Here is a 19128-nt window from a genome sequence, read left to right as displayed (position 1 = left end):
CAAGTAGCGATTCCAACTGTTACTTTTCATCCCCTGCCTTTCCTGCCCCATCTCCTGCCCTTGGTAAACACATGGAAACCTCCTCCTTGGGCCATGCAGAGGGAGCCTCCACAGTGCATGAGAGCTGATCTGCTTTTAAAACGCAGCTTTTGCAGCTCCACATGCTCTTTAAGTGACAGCTTCAGCGGTCCCCATGGTCCAGGTGACAGCAGTGCGTGCGGAAATGAGACCCAGCGAGACCTCGCAGCTGCCTAGATTTATCTTTGACTTACAAAGAAAAAAAATTTCCAAACAACCAGTTGTGTCATTTTAACCCTAGTACTAGAGAATGAAATTCTGGAGTCCATTTTAGTAAGCACTTCTTAAGCAAACATCAAATTCCAGTCACATACCATCTGTGCGTGCATGGGCTGTTAAACCTTCAGAGACCCTCAGTGCAATGACCTGGGCTGCACACATGTTTCCTTTTTTTTTTTTTTCACTGCAGCTTTATTTACAGAAAAGAAAAATCTGAAAAAGGACTGTGCAGAATTTCAGATTGTTCCTCCTCCCCTTGAAGAGAAAATCGTCTCTGTTGTCAATTTCAACAGATACAGGCTCAATATCTTACTTTTGAAGGAAAAGCCTATGGCCCTGAAATCTTACATCTGTGTGCAAAATACAGTATCAGCCAACCAAACTGTCTTTCAGTATCAAAATTAGGATTTCATTCATTCTCATGAGTTCTATGAAAATTGAAGCAATATTCTTTCAAACCAACGCTAAGCAGCGATTAATGACAGGAAAGTTTTAAATAGCTTTGCATCTGGTTTACTGCTGTCATCCAGAGTCCCAAGTTCCTCAGGTCCTAGAGAAAACAGTGCCTCTGTAATTGCAAGAAAAAAAAAAAACCCACGCCCTATTTCTAAAAAAAAAGACAATGTCTCCTCTATAAAGATTTATTGTATTTTAACCGTCAAGCATTATTCTCCCCACCCTGATTTTTGATACCACTGAGGCTTTGATTTCTTCCCTTTTCCACAACGATTGTTTGAAATAAAGGAACAGTCCTCATCAAATAAGTCCCCAAACACTGTGAAGGCAAAACAGTCCCTTACAAATAGAAAATAATCCATTTACTTTAAAAATGCAATTGAATCCACCCACCTCTACACGATGAACCTTTAAGTCCCAACAGAAGAATGTTTTTAACTTTTTTCATCTTATTCTGTTCATTCTATAAGCAGGTGTCAAATCTGTGCACTTACGTAATAATAAAGACGTGAACTAAGAGCATTCATGTCAGCACAGGACTGAATAGACTTTTTAACTTGCAATCAAATACATGGCGTTTCATTTTTGCATTACCAAAAACACTCGTAACAAAACAAATAGCTCCTTCTAATCATCCACAATTAACCAGTGCTCAGGGTGCCCACTTTCTGCAGGAAAGGCGCGCAAAACCTCTCCAACTCATCAAAATCCCTGCGCTGTCTCTCAACAAACGCCTGAGCACATATAACCAGCAGCCAGTGGAGTTTGGATCAGGCATTTTAGTTCAGCCTTTTTCTGTTTTGCAGAGGCCTCTCAGCCTTTCTGCCTTTTTCCTCTTCTCTCTCTGGGATTGGCTGTGGTACCAGGCGCTGTTTCCTTGCACTGGCTCCTCAGTGTGTTTGTGAGGAATTGCCCTGAGTATCTTTTATAACTATTTCATACATATATATATCTGTATATATATAAATAGACATATATTTACTAGTAGTGTATAATATTTTGTTATTTTATTAAACTATGTTTATCTCAATCCAAGTTTCTCCCTTCCCTTTTGATTCTCTCCTCTATTGGGGCAGGGAGTGAGTGAGCGGCTATCATGGTTGTATTGCTAGCTCGGGTTAAGCCACAACACTCTGGTCCAGTGGCCTCACACAGCAGGGCCAACTCAGCACACATCACTTACGGGGGCCTTGCTCTGCCAAAGCTGGAAAAAGTCCATGAAAGGAGATCCCAAAGCCCCAGGGGGGAACCTCCCACGTGGTAACTCGGCTCTGCCTCCTCTCCCCGCCCCATCACGCTGCACCAGTGCTGTTCCCGCAGCAATCCCGTCTTGCCCCTCGCCTTCCCTTCACCAGGCCGAACCCACCCGGTTCCCCATGCCCCTCTCCACCCCCCATATGCTCCAGTCCCGGAGCCCCCAAGGGGCTGGGCCCGGACGCACCGGTACCGAAAAGAGAAGGAGGACCGGGGCCCCGGGCCTGCCGCCTGCACCCCGGCCGGTCCGCAGCGCAGGGGCGCGGCCCCCGGGGCCGCCTGCCCGACTCCGCGCTCAGAGGCAGCGTCTACAGCCCGGGCAGGCATCAACCGCCACGGCCCCGCCGCCGCCATCTTTGTCGTGGCGCCGCGCAAAGCATGCTGGGACCTCAAACCCGCGGCGCCAGGACTTCACTCACCTGGCCAAGAACAGCGGCGCCTCCTCGCTCCACAGGGCGGGGGAAGCATCCCGCAAGCGGTGGGAAGGAACCGGGTGCCGATGCAAACCGAAGACCGTCAGGCACCGACCTCCCCTGGGCGGGGGAGAGTGCGCACGGCCCGCTGGGAGTCGTAGTGCGGCGCCGGCGGCCGCACTGCCTGCCGGGAGGAGCGGCCTCCCCGCAAGGCGTTCCGGGGGCTGTAGTTTCCCGCCGTCACACGGCCCCAGCGTTGCCATGGAGACCCCGGGGCCTGCGCTGCTTCGCCAGCGTGGCGGCCTGGAGGAGAATCAGCTTCTGCTGGGGGGCTGGACCTGGCCGAGGAGGTGGGCAAGACGTCTGCACCGTGACCCAAAGCTCCCAGGGCACCAGCAGAGACAGGCCCTGCCCAGCCTTCTGAAATACACGGGCAGGGGGGAAGCTCGTGCAGCAGCCTGGCAGCACCTCACAGCTGCTGGGGCTGCTTCTCCTCCTGCCCTTCTGGTCCAGCCCCCTCCCCGAGCTCCTCTCCCTGGGGCTTCTCCTTTCTCCCACAGCATCCCCCAGCTATGCTGCCTCTTACCCAAATTCAAAGTCCCTACTGCCTTCTTGCACATATGAGAGGAGAGCAATTGTTATCTCGCACTCCCTTGAACCCAGCAAAGCTTAACTAACCAAGAAACCCTTGCTAAATAACCAAGCCAACCAACAGAGCTGCTGGCAAACTCTCAAACACCTCTGAGGTACTGATTAACTTCACCCCGCTTGCGCTGCACTTGCTTATGCACCCACTCCCTTCACATTAAGGGTGCTGCGAGGTTTGGACAGCAAATTCTTCTCGCTGCAGAACAACACACCACCAGTCCCATCCCTCCAATACTGATAAATATAATTTTGAAAAAGAAACCCAACAGAACAAGAAAACAAAACCCAAAAGAAAACACAAAGAACTTTTCATGAGAAACCACTGTTTACTAAACTGCTCATTTTCCCAATGATTGAACGCGTCCTTTATGTAAATCTGGAAATAACATATTTCTGGTATTCCTTTTTTTTCCCTTGCATTTTATAACACAAAAGATTAGGAGAGTACTATTTTCACCTCTGTCTCAGAGGTTTTCCCCCTGAGTCAGCCTCTCAGTGTCTCTTCTTGGTGTCATTGCAGACGGTGGAGATTCCTGCCAGCTCACAGAGTTGGCTCATCGGCCCTTTCCCTTTATCCTGAGAGAGTCTTGTTCTGTCCTCAGAGAAATTATCTGAACATCCGTGATCAGGAGAGAAGTCTGAATGATTCTGACTGGCAGGTTGAGGAGCTAGTTCTCTGTTGAACACTGAGGAAATCCAATGACTCAGCACAGAAAGGGCTCATGGCATTTGGCTTTACAAATATGAAGAATTAAAAAAGAAAAACAACCCACAACCCAGAGCACTAAATCATTAACTAGACAGAGAAGCACAATTCAACAGAGAAACCAATCGGCTTCCTTTAAAAGTGTCTTCAAGCTACAGCTTGAAGAAGACTTTCACAGTGTGCACTCTCGCCACAGGAACATGACTTTGCAGCTTTGCAGTGCCTGGATTTTTATCCTCCTCATTCCCAGCCTCTCAGAGGGAGGGAAACTCTTGGTGGTGCCCATGGATGGAAGCCACTGGCTTAGCATGAAGCCTGTGGTTGAAAAGCTCACTGAGAGAGGACATGAAGTGGTGGTGCTTGCACCAGAAGTAAGCTGGCAGGTAGGAAAGACAGGGGCATACACGGTGAAAACATACCCAGTGTCTTACACAACAGAAGACCTGGATAATGGCTTTCGTGACTACCTTGCTGCTCACCTGAAGGACTTGCCTTTTCCGCTGAACACTCTAGCACTGTACAAGATCTCCGTGAAAGCTTTCTATACGTTCTTTGTTCAGTGCAAGGACCTTTTCAGCAACAAGGAGACTTTGCAGTACTTGAATCAAAGCGGCTTTGATGCTGTCCTAACTGACCCCATAGTTATGTGTGGAGCAACAGTTTCTAAGTATCTTGCTCTTCCCTCTGTGTTCTTCATGAGAGGATTCCCTTGCAACTTACACTATGAAGCAGCGCAGTGCCCAAGCCCTCTGTCTTACACTCCGAGACTATTCACCTTCAACTCGGACCGCATGACTTTTTTCCAGAGAGTGGAAAATGCACTGGTTTCCCTCCTGGAGCTTGTGTACTGTAACGGTTTGTATGAAGAATCGCTAACGCTTTCCTCCGAAGTTCTTCAGAGAGATGTATCCCTGCTAGACCTGTTCAACTCTGCTTCCATTTGGCTTCTGAGATATGACTTTGTGTTTGAGTACGTCAGACCAGTGATGCCCAATATGGTCTTTATTGGAGGTATAAACTGTGCTGAGAAGAAACCACTGCCTAAGGTATGTTCTTTTTGCAGTGAAATGTGATTACATCTTTTCTAGAAGTTTAGTGCTAATTAAGTTTTATCTTCTGGTAATGATTTAATGCAGCCAGATTTTTGCAGTTGTTTTGTACAGGCTGAAATCAAATTATCATCATGGAGGTAGGTGACTTATTTGAATTAATGAGGAATTTTGGGCAAGTCCAACAAGAAATGGACTTCGTTGGCCAGCTACAAATTACCGTCCTCTGTGCATGTATATTCACCAACTAAATGCATTTTTATTTTGTTTTCCTGGAGTCTGACATCTTTCTTTGACCTGACCAAAAACCCAAAGACCATGCTCTGAGAATCATCTTTTGTTTTTAACTCTGTGCTCAGTAAAGTCAGTTAATTTGCCTTGTCTGTGTTTTGATGACTTTTGGCTTCCAAACTATGTTATTTCTGTTTGCAGATCATGGTGAAACATTAATTCTTCCCATTTCAACACGACATTTATCTGAATGAGTGTATTTGGTAAAACACACTTGTATGCAAAACTCAGCTAAGTTTTCATACCCGTTTCTTGACATTTGCTTTTACCAGAATTGTTCTGCAGGGTTTTCAAACCTAATCTAGAAATTGAAATCTATTTTGATAGTTTCTATATGGTGTCTAAAGAATCAACAGCACTGGACACTTCGTTCCAGGCACAAAGCAGGACACAAATCTCTTTCCTATGACAGGAAATCACTGCCTTGCTTCTGAATTGTGGTCACACAATTTCACTGTACAATTGCAGGACAGCGGTTTTGAGATGATGTTTTTTTCCTTCTTTCATACTCTTTGACAGGCTTCTGCAGAGTCCACTGAACTTGATAAAGAATAACATTGTAAATTCAAATCCTAGATTAATGTTATGAATATGGCATTGTCTTGCATTAGGCTCAAGAAACTGTTACGTCATAGTTTGAGATTTAAGATGTAAATTCTTGCTGGTTGCATGACTGAAGTCGTTACTTCTATATCTGAAGGTCTCAGAGCTGCAGTTTGTTGCTTACTACAAGGGTAGTGCCATCCCGCCCTCATTTTATACCTGGAATCTCCCTTCTTCGCACTGACATTTGTCATTTGGTGGAAACCACATGTTCCAAACCTTGAAAGTACTTGCGTATCTTCAGTCCACCTTTTACAGCAACATGTTCTGCAGAGAGCAGAACAGGCAGACAAACCAGGCGCTGTGGCCTCATTCCAGAAGAGGACTCCTCGCTGCCATATCTCACTCGGTTCTGTGGAGAACCTGCACCAGGGTGCTGTGGAGCTCCTGCCTCTGCAGAACTGGGCAAGTGTGCCTTATCCAGCAGTGAGCTGGGAATTAAATCCCACGTGCCCTGACCCTCTTGAGGTACAAGAATGCGCTCCACCCTGCAGTGCTCTTGTGTAAATGAAGTGGGAGAACATGCGACTACAGGACTGGGCCTGAGGGAACTCAAACTGCACTTGTTGACCAAGATAACTGCACTGGCTGCCTCAGGCTGGGCTTCCTCATCTCCCACTTTGCACAGGCATCTGTCTCAGCAGCAAGTACATATTCATTAACAGACACATAAATCCACTTGACAAGTCCCAATGTGTCTGGAAGTCTAATACAAGGCTTGCAGGAAATCAGAGCCAGTATCTTGGCTGAGCAGAGGTCTCGTGCCAGCATCAGCCTCTAATGACTCCAGAAGGACCTGAAGGCTGGCACAGCAAGTGGTCCCTCATTAAGAGAACATTGCAAATGAACTCAGACTGTGAGCCCTGAGACACTTTCTACCAAAGTTACTGTGAAGTTGCTGTTTTGTGCAGCGTCTAAAAACAAAGTTTGATCAAAGCAAAGTTCAGAAATGTAAGCAATAGCAGCCTTTCAAAATGCTTCTTGTGTTCATGTTACTTATTCAAACAACTGGTTAACTTAAAACATTAAATTTTAAGTTAAGCACTGTTTAAAGTAGGTAGTTAAGCAATGCAGAAGTAGAGCTGAATAAAGACCCTGTGGTTTGTCCCTCCAGCACAAGGATTAAGCAAACAGGTCCTGTTCTGAAACCCTCCTGCCAGAGCCAACAGCACCTGGGAAGCTCTGATAAGGAGGCATTTCTAACTGGTCCTCTGAAATATGCAATTAAAGTGGAATACAAGGACTTTGACAAGAAACCAAAGAATACAGTAAGGAGTACCAAAGCACACACACATGCCTGGTACACAGAGCAACACTTTTCAAAAGCCTGTTCAACACAAAAGCCACTTTGTGAGACCTCAGAAGGGACCCTGTTGTGTCCGCGGGTACTGTTACTTTGCTAACCAGACTAGTACGGCTATGGGGGAACTCTTCGTTTTCAGCACTGGAGCAGTAGTCATCACACTGTTCATGAACCAAATACTAGGGTTGCTTTTTTCATGCAATATTCAAGGTGTTGATGAACCTAGTGACAGTTCAGAGCAGCCAGCTTTCACTGTTTATTATGTTTTTGTAAAGGATGTTGAGCACTTTTAAAGCTGACAATAATGTTCTTCTGCTTTATATTGCAAAAGCAAAATACACAATGTCAGGCAATATAATCAGCACTACTTTTGAAAATGAAAGTTTAACCGTTGTGCATGGTACATCTTTAGTGTGCAGTACATATAAATCTGAAACAGCTGCTTTAACCAAACATGTCATCTCACTGTCCTCCTCAGTCTGCTTTTGTCCACATCCCTGTGCCTCTCATATTTTGAAGAGATATTGATAGAAGCTGGAAAACATAGTTCTTTTGACAAAAATTCCCTAGTATCAAATGGAAATACCACCTTATGTTCCCATTCCATGGGAAGTTTGTATTTTGGTTAAATTAAAACACTTTCTCCAATATGAGTCTAAATGTACAATACTTGAAAAAATCCTACACACAAAAATCTAGAAAGATTATAAGAGAACTATATTTACAAATCTCAAACACAATTGCTCTACAAAAGTCAGGAAATGTTCCAATTACAGTTACCTGTGCAGCCTTAAATGTCACCTTTCTGTTACGATACAGTTATCAATTTCAGGATCACATGCTATCATTTTCATATGACTTCTGTTTATGCATTAGGAAAGGGCTGCCCTAGAAATCATCTATGTTGTGTGATTTGCTTACCTGCGGGATGCATCTTCTTCTTGCAAAGACAGAGTAAGATTGCCTTCCAGCTGGTAGCTGCTGAGGTATCCATTTGCCATATCCTCTTCCCTTAGTGCCACTCACTGTTTGCTGCTCAGGTTAGAAGAAATCCACAGGTGACCACCAGTCCCAGTCAGAGATAAGCTCCAGCACAGCAATGCTCCTTGCCAGCTCAAAGACACCCACACAAGCCCTGTGGTCAGAAATACTCCTGGGAGGAAAATAAATTGCAGTCCTGAGTCACCCAAGCCTCAGCTGTGTTTAACATAAAATATCTATCCTTCAGTATCCAACAGGGAAGCTTTACCTCCTAGATGCCAGAAGCAGGCACAACACAAAGAGTTCTCACTCCTTGAGCCCTCTGTTCCTCCAACTACTCCATGCTGCTCACCTGCACATACAACAGGAACTGATAACGAGCACCACACCCTTCAAACCTGAAAGGGGTACAGGTGCCCTTTGCTACTGGATAATGAACATAACATAGGCCATTTCGAAAAATGAATGAGACATTTCTGTCCTACCTCAAGAACCGCATACTTTCTTTGTCTGTCTATTCTTTGTTAACCTCTATTTTCCATTTTTAAATTGTTCCTGTTGCTGGCTCACCTTTTCCACAACTTTCCTCTGATGGTCTGGTATAAAAATTAGGTAATCTTTTGAGTCCATAAGAAAATGTAGCCATGCTAGCAAGAGCCTTGTGCTCATATAGAGACCATATTGGCTGTTTACAGCCAACTAATTATGCTCTTGAAGCTCATATCAAGTTCAGAGAAAGTAACACAACAAACAGCAAGTTCCAAATGGATTTGGTCACTTCTTATCACGGCACTTGAAATACTCTTTATCTCTGAATCTCCAGCATTTAATGAGAATTACTTGTAAATCTGTTCAGTCTTCACATTCACTTCTCCATATTTAGCCCTTTCTATGCATCTGTTCTCCATATCTACAGGTGGTTCCTCCATGTCAGCGAGACAGTGGAGAGCTACACAGAACAGTGCTGGCACCCTTTGGGGGTCTACTGAGACAAACCCTGTCAGGGTTTAGTTTCTCCATACTAAATACGCTGAGAATCCCACCACCACTTACAAAAGGAAGGCACAGGAGAACCTTTGTGCTGCTGATAGTTTTGCATCAGTGTATTTCTTGACAAGGATCTTTTTCTTAGCACCAGCCAAAAGACTGCTCTGGCATTGCTTTTACTTGCATAAAGACAAAACATTCCTCCAGCAAAGTCCTGAGAGCCGCAGTTCAAAAGCTCAGAGATAAAAAGATTTTTCCAAAATTTCAGTCTGAATCTTTCAAACTGCCATTTGGAGCCCATATTATACTATGTATTGATAGCCAGAGAAGTTGGGCTCTGTCATCATTGTTACTTCCCATTGAGTAGCTGTAGGCTGTAGACAAGTGTTACAGAGAACAGATCTCCAACATGGTTTTTCTTTTTCCTTAAAAATCTTATCATAGCACATGCGGAAGCAGCTCAGAATGCTGCTTTCCCCTTCTTCTGGTAAGCACAAGACACAAGTGGGACTTCTCTTGGCTTATACCACAGCCAAGCCTTATTAACTTCTTTTGAAAAGCAGGTATTATTAAGAACATTTAAAAACATTTGGACTGTAGCCCCTCACCTATGAACTCTTATGGCCCTTCTTGAGCAAGGACCACATATTCTGTGGTATCATTGCCTCCAAAAAGATCTTTGACCTTGAGCTACTCACCTATGAACTCTTATGGCCACTCTTGTGCAAGAGCTGCATACTCTGCTGCATCACTGTCTACACAAAGAGGTGTTTGGTTAATGTGTTACACAAACTTTGGTGACACCACTGCTTGGCGTGCCAGCTCCTGCTCAGTGTGTAGAACATCACGTGTGACCGCCAGGCACCTTTCTGAGTAAAGGTGTAAGAGGGAAGGTTGGAGATCTATGTCTTTTGTGTCAATAGTACCACATGCTTCTTGCACTATAAACTCTCTGGAGAAATCCAGTGGCCATAAAAGCTGGAAAGAAGTGCTCCTGACTTTAAATCTGGCACAGGACAGGAATGTGCACAGTGACTCACCTCAAACCACCCTGATCCAGAAAAATCCCTTTAAAAACAGCAGCTGGAGGGTTTCTCTCCAGAAGAGCTTAGGTGAAGTTGTCTAAGCTATACAGCTGCCCAGGTATAGCCAAGCTTGTTGGAAGCATATCAAGTAATGTCAAACAATCATGGCAGTTATACTGTATCTGGATAAATGACAAAATCATGCTACATCATATTCATATCCCTAACAGTTGTGGAATATTGATTAATTGTAGGAGACTTAACTGGGTACAAAGTAGAAATGTATAACTAACTCTGTGGGTATACCAAGGCACTTATACTGTGCGACAGAGATCAATGTGTGCATGCATACCCCAAAACCTAGCAAGGTGGGCAATCAAAAACAGTAGAGGGAGCTCCTTCCACATTTGTGTAAGAAAGCATAGTAGAGAATGATTGGAAACAGAAACCTACAGGACTATAACTAGCTACCCTCCTTCCCTAACTTCTTCAAATCTCCCTAGTGGGCTGTGCATATAATGCAGATGCCCGTCATTTATTGCAGTTTTCAGACCACGGTGGTGTTGCAACAGCAGAAGTTATTGCTGAGCTTGTATCACCTTTACTACTGCAGACTCAGGGCTTTTGCTTTGATAACTGGTACAGTATAGGAACAAATCTGAAGATAAACCTTATCAGCTCACTGGATATCAAATCTCTGTCAATTCATTGCTTGCCATTTAGGCTCTGAGACCACAAGTTAATCTACAGGTCAGACTTCTGTTCCGAGTTCTGTGTCCAACCATTTGAGCAGACTCAAGGCAGGGAGTTCATCATTAACTGGATGCTAACAAGATAGAGATTGCTCAGTCAGGTGATACCTCCCATTCATAACTCTGTTCAGCCTTTCAGTGCGAGACATCACTGACGGCTTGAGGCTTCATCTTGGGCATTTGAATCCTGTAATGTTAATTCAAGCATTCAAGTTTACCTTGCAGCGCCCAGTTGCTTAAAGCCTTCACTCTGCACTGAAGATAAAACCACTCTTTACCTACAGTAAAAATTACCCTTGTATCTGCTGACAAACACACATTTTTACACCTCTGCATCCCTTGGGCAATGAGGAATATGTTATTTCGTGGGAGGCCTTCAGATTCCCACAGAAGCGTGCATGAAAAGCTGGGCTTTTCCCTCAGTATTTTCCAGTACCCTATTTCCAGTAATTCAATTTTGTATGTCTGTTTACAAGACTTGGTGCTAGCTGGGGTAATGCTAGTCTTCTGGCCTTGAGCAGAGGACCATTTCTGCAGGAATTTCAGACAGTGGCAGACCTGAGTGAATCCCACATCACACAGTGAAGCAGCAAGAGATCTTTTGTGCAAAATACTCTGTCCCAGATCTGGACAGCAATCGTATTTTGCTTGAAGTATGCCAAAGTTCCTAAGTATGGAATATCTGCCACTTTCCCCTAAGAAATCCTCCTAATTCTTAATGCTTTCTCTTATTTTTCAGTGAATGTCTACTGCAGATATTTCATAAAGGTCATGTGTAATACCCACCAATACAAGCAGAGGCTGGTTAAAAAGACTTTATTACAATAACCCACCTGTTTCCAAAGCAGTGTTACAAAAAGTTTCTTAATGGTAGTGGCACTCATGAGCAGAGAGTCAGACCTTGGCACACAAAAACATCTAAAGAAAGGAGTAAAACTAATGTGACAGGTACCATAGAGAATAAGCAGTGCTAAATATGCTCTGAAACAGCCATACTTATGCCACTGCATCAGGAAGTACCAAAGAATTTTGTACCAAAAGCACATTGGTAATCTAGGGAGGACTTTGCAGTTCCCAGATGCCTGTGTGTTTACACAGAAATGTACTCCCAACCAGGTATCTACGATGCCTTAAGGTAGAGCACGTCTTCTGAGGAGCCTGGTAAGACAAGAACCAAGCCCTGAAATTAGAACTGCATTTCACCTTGCTTGCCTTGAAGGAAAGCATGAGGTCTGCTCTTCAGGATGCGGCTGTCACCAAACCTTTGATGGCTCCTTCTCTGTGGGATCCAGTCTCAAGCAAAGAGCCTTAGCATTCTGGTCAGCCACAACAATACATAATGAAGCATAAACTAAGAGGGTCAATGTCTGTTACCCCTCAGACCTTAGATATAACATTTCAGTTGCCAGACTTACAGGAACATTTAGTTCTTTTCATTCCACTTAACTCTGATGCCTGCAGTAATTCCCTCCAGTTTTGTTCTTCCTTCCCTGGCTTTACCAAATATTTCTCAATGGTGCAGGATTTTTCCTCCAGGCTTCAGCTGGTTTTATGCTTCATCAGAATCCTTTTGCTCTTGGATTCCGTGGCAGATCTCCTAGTCCTCCTTGTATTTAAATCAAACAAACAAAACAGATTAAAAAATTGGCAGTGATTCAGTAAGATTATACTCAAAGCAGGCTCAATAAAGGCAGATATTAGAAGTTAGAGCTATCTGCTGTCAGAACACTTTGCAGAAACTCTTAATTTTCTCTTGCAGCTGCATAGTCTGAAAAGAAGAGCAACAACTCCAAATCCAGAGCATCTGACTTGTAATAAATGTGAAAATAAAGCACAAGATATTCATCTGGGTATTGCTACAGCAACTTGTTTACTGCACAGAAACTGCTGTCTGTGAGCAGGCAGGCTTTGCCACATTAAGGTTTTAGAGTAAATATTTTATCATGTCCGTACTGTATTCTGGCTCAGGCTTCAATTCTGCAAACACTCACACACCTCCATAACTCTGTTCATCCACCTGTGCCCATTTTTTTTTTTTCCCAGAACTCATTTTCCTATGGAGAACTAAATTTCCTGATCATAATTCTGTTGTGTTAGCTGCTCATTTTATTTCCTTCCCAGATTTGTGGGAAAGTAAAAAAAGTACAGCAAGTAACATGGAAAGGACTTTGACTCAGGATGCGCTCTGTGTTGGCAGGAATTTGAAGCTACTGTGAATGCCTCTGGAGAACACGGCATTGTTGTCTTCTCGCTGGGCTCCATGGTCTCCGAGATTCCTATGAAGAAAGCCGAAGAAATTGCAGATGCCTTGGGCTCCGTCCCTCAAACGGTATGGTTTCCCTCTCCCAATTCCAGCACAGCAATTCAACGCTCTTTTCAAATAGAGTACATGATTACCTTTGCTTTTCGGTGTGCTTGGTCTTCCCTTCTTTCTCCTACTCCCTGATGTCAGAAGGAAGTATCAGCCCGGCTGCTCCGCAAGACAAAACAGGTTTTGTGCATCGTGGAAGTTTTTAGCTGTGCTTTTCAAACCCACTGAGGAGCAGCAAGAGAGCAGTTGCTGATAACTGATGTTGTGTTTACTTGTCTTGACAGGTTTTGTGGAGATACATGGGAAAGGCGCCCCACAACCTGCCAAAGAACGTAAAGCTCGTCAAATGGCTGCCACAGAATGATCTTCTAGGTAGGTCTGAGATACACAGTGACTCCAGTGTGTTTCTTTTAGTCTGATACTGCTGCGGTAAGGCCCTGCTGAGTCCCTGTATCACACTGTCAGCCACAGGATTTACTTTTGGCCTTTACTGTTTGAATCAGAGCTTGTCTTTTAGAAACTTATGTGATTGCAACTTCAAAATTGCCAAATTATGAAACAACACTGTTTGGAAAGGTGTTCCGATGCTTCACTACCCTTACTGTCAAAAACAGGGGTCTTTACCTCTGACTAGCCAGCTGTGTGTTTTTGTCATGTTTTTGTCTACTGGACTGAAAATAAAATTTAAGGTGCCCGAGAGAGCAATTCCAGACAGGTCATCAGGCTTTTCAAGCGGCAAAATAGTACATGCTGTGGGCAGGAGTACACTTGTTGGTTAGACAACAGGACTCAGCTGTGGGCCATCTGAAAACCCAGCAAATGGAAGACATGGTAAAAAAGTGATGGTAACATCCTGCTTAAAGTCACTTGGCTCTGATTTCATCCTAAGATCTGAGAAGCTTTGGAGGATTATCCAAGGCTTTCCAGAGATTACCCAAACCAAGAAAGGGCTCTATAGCCCAAGGTTCACCCAGTCCCTTGTAACGTCCCATTCTGTGCAGCCCTGAGTCTGTCCATAAGTAACGATACACGTGACAGGCAAAGTTCTTGATTTATGACTGCCAGTGCTATTGTTGTGCAAGTTCTTTCCCCAGGGATGCATTACTGCGACTTAAGAAATCAAAAAGCTAAGCAAGTCTTTCTTTCCTCTACAGCTCACCCTAAGGCTCGTGCCTTTATTACCCACGGAGGCTCACACGGTATCTACGAGGGCATATGCAACGCAGTGCCAATGGTACTAATGCCGTTATTTGCAGACCAGATGGACAACGCCAAGCGAGTGGAGTCACGGGGAGCAGGACTGACGCTGAATATACTTGAAACGACTTCACAGGACATATCCGCTGCCCTGAAAGCTGTGATTAATGATAAAAAGTCAGTATATAGAAAAACAGCTCTTCTCCTTCTACTGTTGTGTAACACCAGCACTCTTGCTTCCAGCTTCACAGAATGCTAATCTGTTCTTAAATGCCTTCTTCTATCAAAGCTACATCACTGAGAAGCTGATGCTTACCCAGGGTTAACCTTGTCCTGTCCCCGTAACAGCACTGTCCTTCTCCCTGCCCAGGATTATAATCATTAGGTGACAAGAACTGGCTGATATAAGAGGATGCAGGTATCAGAGAACATCGGGTATAAGTGCAGTAGTAGAAACCAAGTTGACAAAAAATACATCACCTGCTTAAAGCCAAATTTACCAAGCAGTGACCTAGAGGGTTCTGACACAATGTGGTAGGAAACGCAATCGGGGAAGGCAGATGTGGCAAACTGCCTTTGTTCCTCCAGTCAGTGGTGACATGAGTCAGTGGGGAGCCTGAAAAGACTGAAAGGCTCAGCTGCCTGGCTGGTTTTCTTTGCATGAGGCTTGCCCAGAGATGTTGTGTGCACAGCAGCAGAAGGAAGGAGACAAGTTGCAGTGCCTTAGTACAGTCCAGAAGCTGTTCTGCATCAAGAAACTTTGCCTTCCATCTGGCAGGGTTCACTAAACATAGCTATTACCGTTCTTCTTTTTTTCTTCTTTTCTCATACCTTTTCTCCTTTGTTTATCACTGAAAACAGCACTTTTCTGGGCCTGTATCTTTGCCATTATCCTTCTCATGGGGTGGGAGGACACCACCAGAGAAGTCCCCAGTGGGCCATCAGACAACTAACACTGCATCCCTTTTTCCCGGGGACTCAGTCTCAGCAGCACGGGTCACTGAAAACACCCCACATCTTTCCTTGGCAGGTACAAAGAGAACATCAAGCGCCTCTCTGAGCTTCACCTCGACAGACCCATCCACCCCCTGGACCTGGCCGTGCACTGGGTGGAGTTCGTAATGAAACACAAAGGGGCCCCACACCTGCGCCCCGCTGCTCACGACTTGAACTGGATCCAGTACCACTCCCTGGACGTCATCGCCTTCCTCCTGGCCGTGGTGCTCCTCTCCCTCTTCATTTCTCTGAAGTGCTGCCTGTTCTGCTGCCGCAGGTGCTGCTCTAAGAAGGGAAGAGCAAGAAAGCCAAGCAAAGCAAAGTCTCACTAGCAGATGGAACCAGTGGTAGGGAATAAGGACTCTGTTCCAGAGCAGAAGGATCAGAGAACATCTCAAATTTCACTCAAATAATTGCTGACTTTCAGGAAATAATAGCGTTCCTTTAAACTTGGACCATAGGAAGTGTTGTTTCACTGATACAATTTTTGCTTTTAATTAAGAATTGATTGTTAAAAATAATTTGTATAGAAGTGCTCCAGTCATTTGGGAAGATAGTCTGAAGTCCAAGGCTCCTGGTTTCTATGTCTTAGTGTACAAAGGGCTCACGGTGACATTTTTTTTTTTACCTCTCTATGAATCATGGAATACCAGGTTGGAAGGGACCTCAAGGATCATCTGGTCCAACCTTTCCACCCTGCAGGGTGGTTCTTCCTTCCAAAGCGTCCACTTCCCCACTCAGTTTGGTATCAGCAGCACGTTTCCTCAGGCTATGCTTGATCCTACCCTCCAGATCACTAATGAAGATATTAAACAGCATTGCAGCCCCACTCATGACAGGTCACATCCTGAGGTTACCACAGTCCCCACACTACTACATATAGAAAAAGTAAGAAAAGACCTTAAACTTAAGTTAATATTCGGAGCTCAAAACATATGCAGGCATCCTGGTACATTATGGCAGCACAGGTGTCCTGCTAAGTAACTGCTGCTGTTATTTTCTATTGCTGCTTGAAAGAGCATGTACATTACTTCAATAGGATGGTCGCTCTGCTCCCCACCTCCTGCCCTTGGTAAACACATGGAAACCTCCTCCTTGGGCCATGCAGAGGGAGCCTCCACAGTGCATGAGAGCTGATCTGCTTTTAGAACACAGCTTTTGCAGCTCCACATGCTCTTTAAGTGACAGCTCCAGCGGTCCCCATGGTCCAGGTAACAGCAGTGCGTGCGGAAATGAGACCCAGCGAGACCTCGCAGCTGCCTAGATTTATCTTTGACTTACAAAGAAAAAAAGTTTCCAAACAACCAGTTGTGTCATTTTAACCCTAGTACTAGAGAATGAAATTCTGGAGTCCATTTTAGTAAGCACTTCTTAAGCAAACATCAAATTCCAGTCACATACCATCTGTGCGTGCATGGGCTGTTAAACCTTCAGAGACCCTCAGTGCAATGACCTGGGCTGCACACATATTTCCTTTTTTTTTTTTTTTCACTGCAGCTTTATTTACAGAAAAGAAAAATCTGAAAAAGGACTGTGCAGAATTTCAGATTGTTCCTCCTCCCATTGAAGAGAAAATCGTCTCTGTTGTCAATTTCAACAGATACAGGCTCAATATCTTACTTTTGAAGGAAAAGCCTATGGCCCTGAAATCTTACATCTGTGTGCAAAATACAGTATCAGCCAACCAAACTGTCTTTCAGTATCAAAATTAGGATTTCATTCATTCTCATGAGTTCTTTGAAAATTGAAGCAATATTCTTTCAAACCAACGCTAAGCAGCGATTAATGACAGGAAAGTTTTAAATAGCTTTGCATCTGGTTTACTGCTGTCATCCAGAGTCCCAAGTTCCTCAGGTCCTAGAGAAAACAGTGCCTCTGTAATTGCAAGAAAAAAAAAAAACCCACGCCCTATTTCTAAAAAAAAAGACAATGTCTCCTCTATAAAGATTTATTGTATTTTAACCGTCAAGCATTATTCTCCCCACCCTGATTTTTGATACCACTGAGGCTTTGATTTCTTCCCTTTTCCACAACGATTGTTTGAAATAAAGGAACAGTCCTCATCAAATAAGTCCCCAAACACTGTGAAGGCAAAACAGTCCCTTACAAATAGAAAATAATCCATTTACTTTAAAAATGCAATTGAATCCACCCACCTCTACACGATGAACCTTTAAGTCCCAACAGAAAAATGTTTTTAACTTTTTTCATCTTATTCTGTTCATTCTATAAGCAGGTGTCAAATCTGTGCACTTACGTAATAATAAAGACGTGAACTAAGAGCATTCATGTCAGCACAGGACTGAATAGACTTTTTAACTTGCAATCAAATACATGGCGTTTCATTTTTGCATTACCAAAAACACTTGTAACAAAACAAATAGCACCTTCTAACCATCCATAATTAACCAGTGCTCAGGGTGCCCACTTTCCTGCAGGAAAGGCGTGCAAAACCTCTCCAACTCATCAAAATCCCTGCGCTGTCTCCCAACAAGCGCCTGAGCACATATAACCAGCAGCCAGTGGAGTTTGGATCAGGCATTTTAGTTCAGCCTTTTTCTGTTTTGCAGAGGCCTCTCAGCCTTTCTGCCTTTTTCCTCTTTTCTCTCTCTGGGATTGGCTGTGGGACCAGGGGCTGTTTCCTTGCACTGGCTCCTCAGTGTGTTTGTGAGGAATTGCCCTGACTATCTTTTATAACTATTTCATACATATATATATATATATATATATATATATATATATATATATATATATAAATAGACATATATTTACTAGTAGTGTATAATATTTTGTTATTTTATTAAACTATGTTTATCTCAATCCAAGTTTCTCCCTTCCCTTTTGATTCTCTCCTCTATTGGGGCAGGGAGTGAGTGAGCGGCTATCATGGTTGTATTGCTAGCTCGGGTTAAGCCACAACACTCTGGTCCAGTGGCCTCACACAGCAGGGCCAACTCAGCACACATCACTTACGGGGGCCTTGCTCTGCCAAAGCTGGAAGAAGTCCATGAAAGGAGATCCCAAAGCCCCAGGGGGGAACCTCCCACGTGGTAACTCGGCTCTGCCTCCTCTCCCCGCCCCATCACGCTGCACCAGTGCTGTTCCCGCAGCAATCCCATCTTGCCCCTCGCCCTCCCTTCACCAGGCCGAACCCACCCGGTTCCCCATGCCCCTCTCCACCCCCCATATGCTCCAGTCCCGGAGCCCCCAAGGGGCTGGGCCCGGACGCACCGGTACCGAAAAGAGGAGGAGGACCGGGGCCCCGGGCCTGCCGCCTGCACCCCGGCCGGTCCGCAGCGCAGGAGCGCGGCCCCCGGGGCCGCCTGCCCGACTCAGCGCTCAGAGGCAGCGTCTACACCCCGGGCAGGCATCAACCGCCACGGCCCCGCCGCCGCCATCTTTGTCGTGGCGCCGCGCAAAGCATGCTGGGACCTCAAACCCGCGGCGCCAGGACTTCACTCACCTGGCCAAGAACAGCGGCGCCTCTTCGCTCCACAGGGCAGGGGAAGCCTCCCACAAGCGGCGGGAAGGAACCGGGTGCCGATGTAAACCGAAGACCGTCAGGCACCGACCTCCCCTGGGCGGGGGAGAGTGCGCACGGCCCGCTGGGAGTCGTAGTGCGGCGCCGGCGGCCGCACTGCCTGCCGGGAGGAGCGGCCTCCCCGCAAGGCGTTCCGGGGGCTGTAGTTTCCCGCCGTCACACGGCCCCAGCGTTGCCATGGAGACCCTGGGGCCTGCGCTGCTTCGCCAGCGTGGCGGCCTGGAGGAGAATCAGCTTCTGCTGGGGGGCTGGACCTGGCCGAGGAGGTGGGCAAGACGTCTGCACCGTGACCCAAAGCTCCCAGGGCACTAGCAGAGA

At 45.3% G+C, this 19128-nt stretch overlaps 2 protein-coding genes across 8 annotated transcripts in view; one reads left to right on the top strand and one right to left on the bottom strand.

Moving 5' to 3' along the window:
• USP40 (ubiquitin specific peptidase 40) overlaps positions 1 to 18697 on the bottom strand; it is a 64839-nt gene extending 46142 nt beyond the window's left edge. Inside the window, exons 1-4 of one of the 7 annotated variants that reach the window (XM_071811347.1) lie at positions 18501 to 18697; positions 13163 to 13396; positions 8270 to 13041; positions 7942 to 8173 (exon numbers count right to left, since the gene is read on the bottom strand). In XM_071811347.1, the coding sequence (XP_071667448.1) occupies positions 7942 to 8021 (80 nt within the window). In that variant the 5' untranslated portion in view covers positions 8022 to 8173; positions 8270 to 13041; positions 13163 to 13396; positions 18501 to 18697. Of the gene's footprint in view, positions 1 to 7941; positions 8174 to 8269; positions 13042 to 13162; positions 13397 to 14235; positions 14409 to 15418; positions 15550 to 18500 lie in introns of those variants that run through there. The other 6 variants (XM_071811346.1, XM_071811345.1, XM_071811343.1 and 3 more) reach the window with 6 other exon arrangements.
• LOC136103205 (UDP-glucuronosyltransferase 1A8-like) lies at positions 3245 to 17968 on the top strand. The gene is made up of 5 exons (XM_065841160.2): positions 3245 to 4820; positions 12963 to 13094; positions 13361 to 13448; positions 14231 to 14450; positions 15304 to 17968. Exons 1-5 carry the CDS (start codon positions 3975 to 3977, stop codon positions 15599 to 15601), a joined length of 1584 nt encoding a protein of 527 aa, XP_065697232.1. The 5' UTR covers positions 3245 to 3974; the 3' UTR covers positions 15602 to 17968.
• Positions 18698 to 19128: the final 431 nt, after the last annotated feature.

Source organism: Patagioenas fasciata, chromosome 7 (genome assembly GCF_037038585.1).
Source record: "Patagioenas fasciata isolate bPatFas1 chromosome 7, bPatFas1.hap1, whole genome shotgun sequence".
Taxonomy (NCBI): Eukaryota; Metazoa; Chordata; class Aves; order Columbiformes; family Columbidae; genus Patagioenas; species Patagioenas fasciata.
The sequence above is the reverse complement of the archived record's forward strand: the minus strand, read 5'-3'. Positions and strand labels throughout refer to the sequence as shown.